Below are 17,002 nucleotides of genomic sequence, written 5' to 3'. Positions count from 1 at the left end.
AAATGGCTAGTTAACGATGTAATATACCATTTATGTGGGTTACAATATAACTTAACTTCTATACTTAAAACTAACTTAAATATGACAAACAAATAGTTCAATTATAATGAAATGTGTGAGTTCATTAAATGCAACTTAAAATGCATTTAATTATCTCTTTCTTAAAGCTCAACTTTGCACAACATACCAGGGAGGTCTAGGGTTTAGGGTTTAGATTTCCTTTAATGAACTCACCATCGCTTGAATATAAGTGTATAAGATGCACAACATACCAGGGAGGTCTAGGGTTTAGGGTTTAGGGTTTAGGGTTTAGATTTTCTTTAATGAACTCACCATCGCTTGAATATAAGTGTATAAGATTTGTTGTAGTTTCTTAGCTCGTGTCCCTATAATTGGACCTTGAGGTATGAAAATTCCTTGGTCATATTTCATATCACTCACATTATGGGTGAATATGAATGAATATTATAAATTACAGGAACATTAGACAGTGTCAATAAGACATTACGGGTGAATGTCATAATTTATAGGAACATGGTGTTAATAAGAGGAAGTAGAGTGAAAGATCCACAGGTGCGAAATCCCATTATATTCGAGAGGAAATTTCGGATTGAAGAAGAGACAAATCTAAATATGATGCATAAAAACCTAAAGCAAGGACATTTTTGCAATAAAAAATAAAAATAAAAAAGCCCTAAAGAGACATGAAAATCAAGAATACATTTCTGGGTAATCATTAAAATTATACTCAAAAAAGTTTTTCACTTCACAAGAATCACAAGCAAATTGATTTCTTGGCTATTCTCATAAAGCGAAGGAAGATGATCTTTACAACAACATACATAAACACCTTAAAATCTATTAATATTACAATGGCAACCAAGTTTTTCTATTCAACTACTGTCACAACCCCTATATTTAATCTACCATCCAATCTGCATCAAGGCTGACCATATGAACCGAACCGAACCGCCTCATATCAGTACATCGTCGGTTCGGTATCAAGGCAAACTTCAGAAAAAGAAAGGGTGAAAAAAAGAACAAATAAAAAAATGAGGTCTTCAGTTAGACCACACATGTACCAAACCGTTCTTGTTACCGGTATATATCTCGTTACGCTCTTCATCGTAGAAAAGTGCAGTAATATCTTCCAGAGCCTCTGCAACCGTGTTTCTCATTTGTGAAGAGTTGCACTGATTTTTTGAGCTGCCAGCGCAACTGCAGTCGTCGACCTTGGGGTTTCCATTATTTGCATTGATCTTGGCTAGACATTTCCCAGTCAAGATGTTGCTGATGTTGATCGAACCAGCTGCATCGAAACGTAAATAACACCAAGTCAAGAGATGATCCGACAAAAAAAGACTAGTAAATTCAAATCTCCAGAAATTCCTGCTCAGACAAAGGCCACCTGAAACCGAAATTCAAAGAGAGAGAGAGAATCCCTAGAAATATCAAGGACAGGATGCCACGGGTATAAACTTTGGCAAGGACTGATGATAAAGATGGGGAGAAAGAGACAGTAAAAGGGACATTTTCCTCCGACAAGGAAGAGTGCTCCCAAAAGAAAACCAATAGCCCATCTTTGACAAGGAACCTTACACAGGAATGGATTTCCATGAGTTCCTGAAAGTGCCTTTCACCCCCCTACAATTGGAGACTCATTTGATGGGTTTCAGGGGGAGAGGTGCAAGGAAGGCCACATTCCAAAGAAGCTGAGTTATACGAATCCCCTCGAAGAAGGCTTGAAAATCCCCCAGCTATCAAAACAGACGATACCCCACCCCTTCTCACAGGTAATCCTTCTTCTGATGTAACGGCCCAGATCCACCGCTAGCAGATATTGTTCTCTTTGGACATTCCCTTTCGCCTCAAGGCTTTAAAACGCGTCTGCTAGGGGAAGGTTTCCACACCCTTGTAAATGGTGGTTTGTTCTCCTCCCCAACCAATGTGGGACATCACATCTGAGTCCAGGTGTGATCCAGGCACCCATTGAACAGGGAATCCTAAATAATGACAGGTAGTACGCTGGAATCCCACTAAAAACTAACTGGATAAGAGATGAAGAAACTTTCCCAAAGACAGTCATAAAAAACAGACGTCACCATATCTCTCTAAGTTCACAACATTTCTAATCCACTAATCAATGGTTATCATACCACAAAACTGACTGTCCTGACAGAAATAAATACAGATTTATCCTCAGTGAAGTGACTCGAGTGAGAAAAACACTAAAGCATGCAAAGAAATAAACAAAATAATCCCAACAAGTGTTCTTTTCACTACTATTTTAACATCCATACGTGATATGACACAAATCAGGAAACAATTTCTTGGCCAAAGAAAACAAATTTATAGCTCTTCAAATAACCACAGAAGCTATGTATTGATCAATAGTGAAACCAAAGATCTATTCTTGGTGCCAATTAAGCTTAAGAATTACCATTTCCTTCCATCCAATGATCCTCAGAATCAGCTTTGCAGTAGGATATAATGAGATCCTGATCACTAGTAATGTAAATGTTATTGGTATTGCAGTCTGGATGCCATAATAGGTGATCGTCAAATGATGTTACAAGCTCCCCACGAAAGTTCCAGACAGCCACGGTTCGGTTTCTAAAAGTCAGAAACAATTGGTTTTCATACAGAAAGATAAATGCTGATGGGGTCAAGAATTCAGTTCTGCTAACTTCCATCAATTCAGCATTACGAACCTACAAAAAGTGACAAACATCCATGAAATTACTTCACAGATCAGCTCAAGAAGTTTTTCATACACATTACCAATCAGAATTTTTACTTACATCAAGTATTTGAAGATTTTCATTTTCTTGCTTCACAAGAAGTTTTTCATTAAATTGTTCTATGAAGTCCACTTTCTTGTTCCGATGAAGCAGATGGTTGAAAGCTTTAAGAACTGTGCCATCTTCTATTGATAGAATTTTAAGAGGAACATGGCTACTGGCTCTATTGAAAATCAATAACATGATCCCAGGGCTACAACAATGAAAGAAAAAAACATCGTTAAATAAACACAGAGTTCAACAAATTTATAGCCCAAGAGTTGCTGGAAAGTTTGAAATTCTATAGTAAAAAAGACTTTTGTAATCAATTTAATTACACGAAAGAAAGGACCAGAATTGTTTTGAGAATCAGCTGCCACAATCCATCCAGTTCATATGAGAAAGAGAGTGAGGGAAAAAGAAAAACTTAATTAATTTATCATTTTCTTATAAGACCAATGTATTATAATCACTTTCTACTAATTATGTTTTTTTAGTGCAACAAATGGAGGTACTACATAATATTTACTGCAACGAATCATGCCAAAAACTTTTTGATGTCAAATTCTATGAACTGTTCTGTAGTTAACATATGATGTGTTTCACCCTCACCAAGTTCTCCAAGGCAATTATATAGAAACCAACTTGGCCTACGATGAGTAGCCCCACCTTTGTACAGGGGATAGCTTCTTTCACCCATAACGAGATATCTGGAAGCCTGGATGATTATCCCTTTTATACAATCCACATTAAGAATACCAGAATGGTTCGACTAATGTACAAAGATGAAGGTCTTAAAAATATGATAACTTAACGGGGGGAGGCTGACATCAATACTAAAAAATCAAGGTGAATAATGCTATTTTAGCTCTGTTTTTGACATCTATACTCAAAAATCTGATCTTAAATAACGAAGGCTCCTCCCTTCGTTCTAGATCTGTTCTTGGACAATGGGAGCATCTCCTATCCTTGCTATCATCGACAACGGTGTCAATAGCGATGGCAATAGATGTAGCAAGGAAGGAGGAGATGGTGGTGCACAGTAGCCGACACCAATTGAGAAAGATGGAAGAAATAAAAGAGAGAAGGGGAGGAACGATGGGCACAGACACCTCATCGGAGGAAAATGAAAATAAAGGAAGGAAAAGAAACGAGAATAAGATAAACAACTCATATGTCCCATCATCAAAAACTAACTTGCTAGGTTATCGAACTAGTTACAGCCACATTCACTGACATGTCTAATCATTAAAAAAAATTCAAAATAATTTGCTAAGTAAAACTAGTTAATGTCACATCAAAACAGAGTGCTAGTGCTTCCTATTCACCACCTAAAAAGCACGTGCAGAATGTACATAAGAAATCCCATTGCAAACACACAATAGCACCATCTTAAAATTCAAATAAAAAATATAACACACACACAACAAATGTAAGTTGATAATATAGGATTTATCATATGCATCTAGGCGGAGGGTGCATAACATGGGTAGAAACACTATCTTCTAAAAAAGATAAATAAATTTAATTTCCATGCACTAATTTATCTTCAATTTTCAATAATTCTCACTTGTAATAATCATGAAGAGTTATCTAAAGACTAATTCACTCATTGAATTATATTTGTTCCATTGCACAGAAACCAGGAATAGAAAAGTAAATAGATTTACCTGATCTTGATTTCTTGAACATGTTTATCTGATATAGAGTAAAGCATGGTATAGTTTTTCAGGTCAAACACCTTGTATATACTGGTGAAAAAAGATCGGGAAAAATAAACGAGTTACAAACAATAATAAAATGTAACAAATAGAAAAAAATAAAAAGGGGGGGGCATAAGTTACCTATCCTGTGCAGAGTAGGTTAGAACTTTCCCATTAACATCATCAAACTCGACAAATCCAGGCCACTTCAACGATTCAGACTCAAAAAGTGCAAAACCTGCATCAGGCTTGCCCCTTCGAATGTATCTAGTAGATTTCAGGAGGAAATGTCAGCAAGAGATAAATATAAGCGTTGAATTGAAGAAATTGAACAGTCCATAATACACAAGCAATGGAATTTTACGCACTCAATCCTCGTAGATCTGCATTTCAAAGAGCTGAAGTTATCAGAAGCATAGACTGAAACTGTGATAAGTGAATCATTGTTCTTATTGTAAAACAAACTTCGAATGACCTCGTCAGGGCTGACATTCAAGAAGCATATTCTTTCATTTGTCTCTGTGCAAAAAAATAACCACCGAGTGTCATTCTGGAATTTTCATTTAATAAGAATCATTAGAGAATAAATAATGTAATTACCTCTGCTAAAAGCGGCACAAACACCAGAATGTGCCAGAGCAAAAACAATATCACGTGCAGCAACAATTTCTATTACTTTTGTCCTCTTCATCAGAAAAGGTAAAACTGGTGAACAATGTCCCTTTGGATCATGAGTATCGTATTCCTCCTGATACATTTAAATAGTTAAATAGAAAGCACAGATAAATTTTAAAAAGAAAACAACATTCATGATATTTATGTTCATTTCAAGCTTAAAGCGGAGACTTGAGTATAATTTTTTTCCAATGTCAAAAAATCAGCATTTTTTTTAAGTATAAGCTCATCAGCTACTTGAAGAGGTGTCATATCAGTCCAATGTTATATACAAATCTCAGAAAGCATAAGGTTAATTTCTTTGAAGAAAAAATACTATTTTTATACAGCCCAAAAAAGGAGGAGGCAAACTAAAGAAAGGGTCTTCATCAACTGAAACAAGACCTAACAGGTAACTAGAAAAAGAGACATTGAACCTAATGAAGGACCAATATTTCTCAAAGACCTCTCGAGCCCTCTAAAGACTTTGTTATCCTCTCCCCAAAGGTCAAAAAGAACAGCATACACCTTGGTGTGCCACAAATACTTTCATTACCAAAAGAGGCATACAAAAGAAGGGGGAGATAAGATATCCCCACACACCAATTGGTTACAAAAGGAAGGCCAAACTGGTGATGAGATAGGATGTTATCACAAACCAACTCAGAAGTAGACCAAGCAGAATCAAATGAAGTAACCAAATCTTTAAGAAAAAAAAAAAAAAAAACCCTGTTGGGCACTTGATTATGCGAGCCTCCAAATGAGTGCAAATACCCCAATGGACCAAAGGATCTTAGCTTGACCCTTGAAAAAGAATTCTACATAGGAGTAGGCCGTCTGAAACTTTGCAAGGCCAACATCTCAAGAGGCATAAGGTATATTATGACTTATGGCGTGATTCTTCCTGCTATTACATATTTTCTATACAATTTTCCCTTCAATCAATTTCCAAAATCCAGGGTCTGTTAAAGCCGTGAATTATAACCGTCACTCTCAGTGTTTAACCTAAAGCAATAAGAAAGTCATCCCTTGTGATTGAATCACAGAAATCCAGCCCACATCAAGATACACAATCCATCTCCAATGAGAAGTAGGAATTTGTGGTGGTGAATAAGTAAAAACAGTAACCAAAATGACCAACAGATATGAACTAATGAAGCTAAAGTAATTCCCTTGAGGTGAGTGCCTATCATTCCCCAGCAACAACATAATATGGAAACGAAAATATTAGTTCAGTTCATCTGTAATAGAGACTCTAGAAAAGAAATAGAAAGGAACCATTAGCAACATATCAATTCAAGCAAACTTCATATTTCTTCTATTTAACCTGTTAGGGTATAGTTTTAAGACTATCAAGATCAAGAAACAACACTATGAAGTCATTTAATTGGTTCCATCTTCCGAAGGGGAAGGGCACTAAGTAAACCCCTTTAACCAAAGATAACACGACGCCACCATCGAAGACATCCTATAAGCAGTTGAGTACGTACGTAAAAGAATATTTTGTCTAATAAACAGAAATGGAAAGGATGAAACAGTCATCAGCCAAAGAACAAGATATCCCACGAAGGAGGAAGAACTATAAGGTGGGCTAGGGTTAAAAAAAAAACACCATCTAGTAGTAGTAGCCAGACGAAATGAATCAGCAACGAGCGAGACAAGTATGTATCGTAGGCAAGCAAGAACAGCCAAAAAGCACAAAATACAAAATGAAAAACAACTGACCATCAAACGCATGTTGCGAAATCTCTCTTGGGCATTACTCATACTAAAAGCACGATCGCGCTTCGAGCAAATCTCCCGTCTCTGCAGCTTCTTCACACTATTAACAAACCCATCAACCCGAGTCCGTTTCTTAGCCAAAATACGCCGACCAGAACAAACCCGAGGACTCGCCGAAATCCTCCTCCCTTCCATGAGTTTTCGCCCCTAACAACAACCGCCAACTTCTCCTCGTTCCAAGCAGGAACGAAATTCACATAACCCTCCAAAGAAATCCCCAATTACCAAAACAAATCGGGGTAACAAGAAGGTTTAAACCCAGGGAGGAATTCAATTGGACAAAAGAAGCCGAAAACGCGGCACGATCGAGGCAAATACAAGAGGTGGAATTGTGAAATCTGGAAACCCTAGAGCAGAGAAAAAACTCACCGGGAAGTACAAAGGGAAGATGAAGGGGGGTGTCTCCGGTGAGGCGGCGGAGTGAGGCCGCCGGTGCCGGAAGTTGGAGAGTGTCAGTAGAGTCCAAGTGAAGTCAGATTGGATTGAACACCTAACATCGTTAGGAAGAGACGAGAGGCGATGGAGAAGAAGAGGGGGAAGAGGGAAAGGGAATAATAAGAACAGGATTTTAAATTCTAAATTAATATAAACACCGTATTTATCCCGCACGTGATCTGCACGTGATCTTCTCCCAAAAAAACAGTACAGTGACCACCACTGACTATTTGGTCGGTAACAGCTCAAACTTACTACTAGCCCATATTATCTATTTTGGTCCCTTATGTATCTTCGTTAGCCTCATGATTTTTAAATGCGTCTACTAGTGAGTGGATGGTCCGTTCGCCTCTTCAACCGATCTGGGATCTTACAGTCCACCCCCTTAGACGGGCTAATACACCTTCTGAACAAATATCGTTCATTTTGGCCCGTTACGTACGTGTCGTCGTTAGCCTCACAATTTTAAAACACATCCACTAGGGAGAGGTTTCCACAATTTTATAAGAAAGGTTTTATTCCCCTTTGAGAGGTATCGACCGGAGGTGTCAGTTAGATGTATTCTTTTAGTGTTGATTTTTTATCACGTTGTATCTCGTACCATTTTTTCCGTGTGTAAAAAACTCGAATTTTTTTACATTGGTGTTCTGTGTCTTTTAAAATCGTGCGAAATTTTACCGTATTTCCTACATTTTCAATGTTTTGTTTTATTTTTATTTTATTTTGTTTGTGTTTGATTTCGTCTTTTCGTCGCAGTCCAATTTCTCAAAACCTTCAAAGTTGGGTCGTGACACTAGATCGTAATATTATTCTACTTCAACTAAGCTCCTTTTTTGCCACCTACATACCGACACAGGTGAACAAGTAGAGCACACTCTAGATACTCGAGACAACCTCGACAAAATGACCCTGTAATTTCAAGAGTAGGGTTGCTCTCGAACTTAACTCATTGATTAGAGTCTTTCTATAGGACACCGGTTCACGATCCAATATTAGGGAAACCTACCCACAAGCAAGAGTTCTCGCTCCAAGACCAAGACGTATTTGGAAGAACAAGCCGTCATTTCCATCCAAATATAATTATGTAATAATTATTTTATGTGTTATATAAATAATTTTTTATCACTGTTTTAATATAACTATGTAATATTTATAAGATATCATTTAAAATAAATTATCCAACAATAATTAATTATCCACCGACCTTCGAGGCCCAACATCCTCTACTCGTTCATCTCTCAATCGATGTGAGATCTCGCAATCCACCTCTTTTGGGTCCAACGTTCTCGCTGGCACACTGCCCAGTGCCACCCCTTCTCCTTTCTTCAATCGATGTGGGATCTCACGATCTACCCACCTTCGAGGCCCGTCCTCACTAGCGCTCGTTTCTCTCTCTAATCGATGTGGGGTCTCATAATCCACCACCTTTCGGGGCTCAGCGTCCTCATGAGACAAAAACGAAAATAAAATATCAAAATGGACGTTTCAAAATAATATTTAAATAATACGAAAAGATCGTCAATTTTGTATTTTCACCGACACAAAAAAATCAATTAAGAGAAATTTTAAATTTTATAACCACGAAATAAGAAATTCTCACTGTTATTTATTCATTTTATTAAATTACAAGGTTTATTAGAAGATATTTAAATTTTAAAATATATATTTAATAAAAAATTTAAAAATTAAATTACCCATTACCCATAAAATTTGAATTATTTATCAATAAAATTCGTGATTTATTTATTTATTTATTTTTAATTTAATTTCATTAAGATAATCATGTGGCCATCGTGAGTATTTCTTTTTATACATAATTTAAAATATTTCTCACGTTTATAATAATAGAACATTCTAATAGTTTTCTTCAATATTTAATTTAATTTTTAAATATATTTTAAAAAAATACGAATAAAATAAAATAAAATAAATATCATTAAAAAAAAAAACTTGGTATTACATTCAAGTTGATGGACGGGTCAGTATCCAATGGATGTGTTCGAACAAGCTAAGATGGCTATATGTCCCGAGACATGGGACGACACCACGATGCATGGGTCGTGTTGTTGGGAACTGAGATGAAAATAAGATCCAAACATGCACGCACGAGCCCTGTGTGTGGCTGAACAAGGTTGGATTCCATACAAACAATGTTCGATTGGTGAAGACAAACCACGTCGACGGTCTGACAAACCCAGAGAGCCGAGCTAAAAATTGTGAATGGGGCTTGAGTGTCACTCCGGGCTCGTCGTGTAATATTTAAAATTTTAATGATATTTTTATTAATTTAGCTAAAAAAAAAAATTGATTTAAAAGAGGGAGAAGAAGAAAAAAATTAAAGATGGGGAGTTTTTTCTCCATCAACTCCAATTAATTTCAATTAGTTGAGAGTTAGATCCCAATTTCAATTGCACCATAAAATCTCCAATCTCATCTCAATTTCTCTCCCAAATTCCGAGCACCGCCATGGAAGTCGCCTCCTCCTCCACCTCTACCTTAATCAAGGATTTCAAATCCACTAAATCCGTCGTCGACGAAACCGCACGCTCCCGGAGTCACAGCAACCTCTGCATCGGAGTCTCCGTCGCCGTCGCCGTCGTCCTCTTCCTCGTCGTTATAATCGTCATTTTAGCCTTCACGGTGTTCAAGCCAAAGCGACCTATCACCACCATCAATTCCGTCTCCATTGACGATTTCGACCTGTCGCTGAGCGTAGTCAGAACCTCTGTCGATTTCAACATCACTCTGGTTGCCGATGTCGCTATTACGAACCCTAACAAGGTCGGATTTAGCTACTCGAATAGCACCGCGTTTTTCAATTACAGAGGCGAACTGGTTGGCGAGGTGCCGATTCTGGCCGCGCAAATCGATGCAGGTCAGACCACGCAGATGAACATTACGTTGAGGATTTTGGCAGATCGGTTTGTGAAAACGTCGACGGTGTTCTTCGATGTCGTAGCCGGATCGATGCCGTTGAATGCGTACGCGAGAGTTTCAGGTAAGGTGAGGATTTTGGGGATTTTCAATATTCATATGGTTTCTACAACATCGTGTGATTTCAGTATTAACATATCGGAGAGGAATATTAAAGATCAACAGTGTAATTACCATACTAAGATCTAATTAATCGTTTTTTTTTTCTTCTTCTTCAACTGATTTCGAGGTCGATTTAGGGCGGTTTTTACACTGTTCTTCTAATTGATTGGTTCGCCATTTTTGTTACTATTTTTGAACTTCACATCTCCATCCCTGACAGTTTGTTTGCCATGTACATCGACCATCGACCATCTTGTCCATGTATCATCGATTAGATTTATTGTTATCAATGTATTTACTTGCTCACGTTTTGTAAAGCATTTCTCTCAAATGTAATATCATAGTTCATGCATTAGCCAATATTATTTGTGAAGCTCGAATCTCACACGACTGGCTTAGTCCATAGTACATCGACCCTCTTGGATTCTTAGATTTCTACCACAACTTTATATTATCGGCCAGATACATTATTGTCAATGTATTTTTTCGCTCCTCTTTTGTAAAATACTTTTTTCAAATGAAAGACTCGAGCATACTTATCAGCTCGTATATATGGCAATATTGTTCGTGAACGAAGTCCAAACAAGTGCCGGACAATCGCTGTCTCGTTGCTTTGAACGAAGTCCAAACAAGTGCCGAACAATCGCTGTCTCGTTGCTTTGTGATGCAATTAATTAATTAGTTTTCTAAATGAAAAAGTTAAAAGATATATAATGTTATTTTTTTAGTTTCGAGGTTATATTTAATGTTATTTCTTTAATTCCGTAAGGATTTCCTCTTTAATTTTTTATTTAAAAAATCGTGTTGATTACTTACAATATTTTAGATAGTTTTCAGATTTTTTCTTTCAAAAAAAAAAAATATATATTTTTTAATTTATAATTAAACTTATAAATATTGCTTGTTGTCTATTTTTTAGATAAGTTTTGAAAATTTAAAAAAATTTAACTTTTTTATTTACTATATTTTTTTTTTATGAAATTTTAGATATAAAGTGAAATGATTTCTTAAAAAATATGAAAAAAAAAATATTCAACCCAATTTTTTAAAAAAAATATAAAAAAATTTAGTTTATCATTTAAATAATATGTATATAATATTTCAAGTTGTGCTAATAATTAAAATAATTTAGTAAAAAAGTAAAGTAAAAAATCACGGTTTTAAAAAAGTTGAGATTCGGTTTGAATGTTAGTTATTGAACTAAAGTCATAGATTAGGACTAGCTAGTAGATATTGTTTACTTTAGCTCGTTACTTATCTCCGTTAGTCTCACGGTTTTAAAAAACATCTATTAGGGAGAAGTTTTTGGACTCTTCATTCCCCTCTCCAATCGAAACCTAATTATAGTTATAGTTAAACATAAAGTTGAGACTTTAGTACGAAAACGATATCGTGGAACAAACAAAACCATTCTTCCCTAATCGTGACGTAGTATTGAACGCTTACAACTTTATTGTGTGCAGTCATGGGAAACACAAAAAATCATCTCTTATAAGTACTAGTTTCATTCTCTTCTTACGAGCTGCTTGGTTTCCGGGGTCACTCGTGAGTGTTCAAGTCAGTTTAAGTATTCAACTTCGTGGTCATAACACACATAGGACTTTTTCGGTCGATAACTCAAGTTCTAAGTTCTAGGCAGATGATCACCAATAAATTCGAATCCATTCCCACAAAGTCTTTACTTCATCCACTCGCTCTAACGACCACTAAACTAAGCCAACCTCGAGAAGTTTATTTCGAAGACAATATTTAACTCAACTAGATAAAAAAAGTAACATCCAATGAAAAGTAACTTAGAACTATCAAATCTCAAAAGTTAACGAACTTTCAAGGCCGTAACTATACCCGTTGTTGACCATTGCTACTTTCTGTCTGCACGAGAGAAGCGAGCAACGCCCACGAACGCCTAGGAAAGAGAATCCGACCGCCACCAATCCCTCCGCTGTTAAAAAGAGGCAGCCATCAGGTTTTAACAATGATAAGTACCAAAATGATAAGGCAAAGAATAGGCCTTCACATACCTAACACTTCTCATGCCCCATCATTGTTAATGTAAGCATCATCACTTTCTTCATCTTGTTTGCATCAATCCATTTCTGGAGGACCTGAAGAACAATTCAGTTCTAATATTCTACAACAAAATCATCCTGGGAGTCCCAATCATCATTCATTTTCGGACACCGTATGCAATCGAGAGATATCAAATGAACATAAGCTCGATGAATAGAAAACCGACTAGTAATCGATCCTATGTCACTTCATATGAGAGATATCAAATGAACATAAGCTCGATGAATAGAAAACCGACTAGTAATCAATCCTATGTCAATTCATATGCTCGAGACTAGCAAACTGACTCGATTCTCAACAGCTTGATGGTAGTTTGATTCCCACAAGCTTAAGGTTTCAAATTAATACAAAAAACTGAAGAACGTTCGAATCATTAAGGAACGTTCAATGTAAGAGGGTGGGCTAGAAATGGTACAATCCTGATAGAACAAAAGTAAACCGACTAGTAATCCTATGTCACTTCATATGCTCGAGACTAGCAAACTGTCTCGATTCGTAACAGTTTGATGTTAGTTTGATTCCCACAAGCATATTTCAGTCTTGAACTAATTTGTGATGAAATAGCTAAAGGTTTTGAAGTAATACGAAAAACTGAAGAACGTTCAAATCATTAAGGAACATTCAATATAGTAACTAATTCAGGACGTTCAATATACGAAACACAAAAGTGATTACCAGTAACCAATTCAGGATTTCTATAAGTGCATCATTGCCTAGGAGCTAAGGGTTTCGAAGTAATACGAAAAACTGAAGAACGCTCAAACCATTAAGGAACGTTCAATATAGTAACCAATTCAGGACGTTGAAACTGAAGAACGATCAAATCATTACGAAAAACTGAAGAACGATCAAATCATTACGAAAAACTGAAGAACGATCAAATCATTACGAAAAACTGAAGAACGATCAAATCATTACGAAAAACTGAAGAACGATCAAATCATTACGAAAAACTGAAGAACGATCAAATCATTACGAAAAACTGAAGAACGATCAAATCATTACGAAAAACTGAAGAACGATCAAATCATTACGAAAAACTGAAGAACGATCAAATAAACGAAAAACAAAAGTGATACGAGTAACCAATTCAGGATTTCTATAAGTGCATCTTTGCCTAGGAGCTAAAGGAAGAACAGTGCCATCATATTAACAACTTGCTGATAAGGTTAACAAAAGAACAAAAGAACTGGCTTATTGGTCAAGATCACAGGACTTCATCCAACCCGACAAGCATGTTCATCAAAAAAACAAGACTTCCAAAATTTACAATAATCGATCTGCTTCAGCAGAGATTATGCCAGTCATATAATTCAGTACAGAAACGTCAGACGTTCGAATTAGCAAGTAATTCATCTCAAGAGTCAGTTACCTACATTCTTCAATGCAATAATCATCAGCAGCCAACCAGAAGAGCACCAAGATTCAGAACTCGAGCTTTCGGCACAAACCCAAGTCCAAATTGCGCGATTTTCTCGAGGGCTTAACAGGCGCAGCGGGACAAGTTTGAGCAATCCCAGTTATGAATGAAGCAGGAGGGGTATTACAATCAAGAGAATCAGTATGAGAGCTTGTGATCATAGCAAGAGAAGATTCAGCCTGATGGGAGATAATCAGTTCCAAGAGATTTTCATAAACAGCCTCCAAGAGCTCACTATCAGTAATGGTTTGTTCTTCTTCAGATTCCACGAACTGCAATGAAGAAGAAGAAGAAGCAGAAGAAGAAGAATCAAACTGAAGGCGACGAGCAACAAATCCAACAGAGCCACTAAAACACTTTCTACACACAGGAGCTAAAGCCAAATGAGCAGGGCCAGGGGAAAAGGGATCAAAAACACCATCCTTGGGAGTGCGAGGGCTACAAAGAGGAGGCTCTAAAGGATCAGAAGAGCTCAATACAAGAGCTCTGCTAGTCACAACCTGAGTGAGTGGGGATTTTGAATCAGAAGGAAAATCGCTACTCTCTCTATCGGCATCAGGCGTTGAAGGCTCAATCGGAGCTCGTAGCTCAACAATCTCCGGCTGAGCTTCGTCTTTACTGCAACATTTGCTCGGCGAATGATCCGATTCCTTAGATTCATCAGTACATCGCGCAAAATCCATCCTGAACAATCGCGGAACAAATGAATTAAAAAAAAAAAAAAAAAAAACCCTAATCACAGCTAGAGAGTGAAAACGGAGAATCGCCGAACAAAAACGCGAAAACATATCCGCAAGAACAACAAAAACAAGGAATACGATCGAAGAACGCAATGAAAATAGCGAATAACTTCTCGGAAATCGAAGATTTCATATTCAAACAACATCGACGAGGCAAAAAAAAAAAAAAAAAAAAAAAAAAAAAAAAAAAAAAAAAAAAAAAANATCCGCAAGAACAACAAAAACAAGGAATACGATCGAAGAACGCAATGAAAATAGCGAATAACTTCTCGGAAATCGAAGATTTCATATTCAAACAACATCGACGAGGCAAAAAAAAAAAAAAAAAAAAAAAAAAAAAAAAAAAAAAAAAAAAAAAAAAAANAAAAAAAAAAAAAAAAATCAAAAACACTGAAAAATCATATGAAAAATGAAAAAATAGAGAGAAAATTACCTGGCGCTGCTGATTAGAAGGAATCAAAGTGAAGACGGCGATGGAAAAGGGAAGAGGAAAGCTTAAAGTGGGAGATTTCGGCTCGAAAAACTAGAAAAACTTGAAGGGAAATGGAAATGGAGTCTTTGAAGAGTGAAACTGGAAACTGTAGATCACAATCCATCGAACGGTCATCTTTAATCTTCTTCACCTTCTTCTCTCTCTTCCAAAATCCAAAACGGTTGAAAGAGGGAGAAGCTTTCGATCGATTCGGGTGGAATGAAATCTTGATTTTTGGTAGAGTCGAGATTTTTGTGGAATTAGAAATGGCGATCTTTTCATTTTAACTCTCAAAAAACAAGCTTCTATTATTAAATTCATGTAAGAAAAATTTGTATATGAACATAAACATAAGAAATAAATTTGGGATTAAAGTTAGTAAAAAAAACAAATCATAAACGAAGAACAGAAAATTAGGGCGTAACTTCAATAGAAATGAAGAACATAAAATGAGAAAAAAAAAAAAAAAACATATTTAAAAAATGTATTTCAATTTTTTTTAAATAGTGTCATAATTTTTAATTTTGTATGGATAAATTTAATTTCTTTTTATAAATATTTAATTAATAGAGTGAATTTAGTCTGAATTAAAAGATGATTTTAATATATTAAACCTAAATTAAAAGTTTTAAAATTTATTTTTAAAAAATTGTGTATTTTATTCTAACTTTTAATATATTCTCAAATCTATTTTTTTTTTAAGTATTTAAAACCTTTGAAAAGTTTTGTATTTCAAAAATATATATATATATATATATATATATATATATATATATATATATATATATTTATATATGAATTTAATATGTATCGTGACTTAAAATGATTATTTAGCTTAAATAAAAGAATAATTCGACAACCCAGATAATTTTTTGGGCCAATCAGAAATTTCGGGTTGAATGAGTTGGTGCACGGAGTAACTCGAATATAGTTCACAACCCAACCGAACCAAACGTATAAAGGGGTTGGGTTGTGAACTCTATTTGAGTTACTCTGGTCACCGACTCATTGAACCTGAAAACTCGAAATTTCGAGTTGGTTCAAAAGATTCTCCAATCCAATCGGATCCGTGTACTTTACATGTCAATCATTATTGAACTATATATTCACTTTTTCTTATGTATAAAGTCTACAACAAACTTCCTAAAATTGCATAGCACTGTTAACATTTGATCGCCTTTCTTATTTATACTTAATTTAGTATATACTTTAATTATGTACATAAAAAATAAAATTTGGGAATGAAATTTATTATTTTTATATACGGTAAATAGATGAGTAATTTTAGCAATAATATTAAATTGTAAATAAAATAATTATTATTTAAAATTAAATAATTAATTAAGACATGAATTCCAACTACTTTAACTATATTATTTAGAGATTAAATGCTTTATATAATTTTAACCATGCTAACCTATTAAATAATTAACCAAATTCATAATTTGATTTTGTTTAGGTTATTTAAGTAATTTATTTATAATAAAAAATAAAATGTTAGCTCATAAAATATTTATTTATTTATTTTTAAATATTTAACTAAAATTTGGGTATATTTTGGAAAATTACATTTTAAATAGGTAAAAATAATTTTAAAGGGTGAGAATACATAATAAAAAAATAATTATGAAATTAATTAATTAATTATATATATATATATATATATAGTAAGAAAAAAAAATGTATATTTTAAAATTAACAATAAATTTCAATTTGTTTTTTCAATTCAACGAGAACCCGTGAACCAACTCAACCTATAAATTTTTTATAAACCTAACCCAACCTAAAAACGGTATAAGTTCGGTTAAATTAATCGGATTTTTTGAGCCGATCACCACGCATAATGCTAAACTCATCAACTTTAATTATTAAGATATTATATATATATATATAAATAAAATTAAAAAAAA

General features: G+C 35.0%; 3 protein-coding genes across 6 annotated transcripts; 1 reads left to right on the top strand and 2 right to left on the bottom strand.

The window, feature by feature from the left end:
* Positions 1 to 711: 711 nt before the first annotated feature.
* LOC111803946 lies at positions 712 to 7,469 on the bottom strand. Its single transcript, XM_023688569.1, has 8 exons — positions 6,863 to 7,469; positions 5,084 to 5,231; positions 4,852 to 5,002; positions 4,625 to 4,750; positions 4,451 to 4,531; positions 2,802 to 2,994; positions 2,441 to 2,711; positions 712 to 1,309 (listed from the first exon to the last, which is right to left on the bottom strand). Exons 1-8 carry the CDS (start codon positions 7,052 to 7,054, stop codon positions 1,062 to 1,064), a joined length of 1,410 nt encoding a protein of 469 aa, XP_023544337.1. The 5' UTR covers positions 7,055 to 7,469; the 3' UTR covers positions 712 to 1,061.
* Positions 7,470 to 9,820: 2,351 nt separating this feature from the next.
* LOC111803737 lies at positions 9,821 to 10,477 on the top strand. Its single transcript, XM_023688268.1, has one exon. It carries the CDS (start codon positions 9,821 to 9,823, stop codon positions 10,475 to 10,477), a length of 657 nt encoding a protein of 218 aa, XP_023544036.1.
* Positions 10,478 to 11,957: 1,480 nt separating this feature from the next.
* Positions 11,958 to 15,493, bottom strand: LOC111804468. 4 transcript variants are annotated; one of them, XR_002816517.1, is made up of 4 exons: positions 15,054 to 15,493; positions 13,837 to 14,564; positions 12,412 to 12,486; positions 11,958 to 12,332 (listed from the first exon to the last, which is right to left on the bottom strand). XR_002816517.1 is itself a non-coding variant. In XM_023689274.1 (2 exons), the coding sequence occupies exon 2, from the start codon at positions 14,561 to 14,563 to the stop codon at positions 13,886 to 13,888; it is 678 nt and encodes a 225-aa protein (XP_023545042.1). In that variant the 5' UTR covers position 14,564; positions 15,054 to 15,491; the 3' UTR covers positions 13,586 to 13,885. The 4 variants fall into 4 exon arrangements, 1 of the variants encoding a protein (XP_023545042.1); XR_002816515.1 differs by having other exon boundaries at positions 12,412 to 12,495; positions 13,833 to 14,564; positions 15,054 to 15,492; XR_002816516.1 differs by having other exon boundaries at positions 12,412 to 12,495; positions 15,054 to 15,492.
* Between the last annotated feature and the right edge of the window lie 1,509 nt (positions 15,494 to 17,002).

The sequence above is a fragment of the Cucurbita pepo genome, chromosome LG10 (assembly GCF_002806865.2).
Source record: "Cucurbita pepo subsp. pepo cultivar mu-cu-16 chromosome LG10, ASM280686v2, whole genome shotgun sequence".
NCBI classification, from domain to species: Eukaryota; Viridiplantae; Streptophyta; class Magnoliopsida; order Cucurbitales; family Cucurbitaceae; genus Cucurbita; species Cucurbita pepo.
Note: the sequence above shows the minus strand (reverse complement) of the source record. Positions and strands in the feature narration are given on the sequence as shown.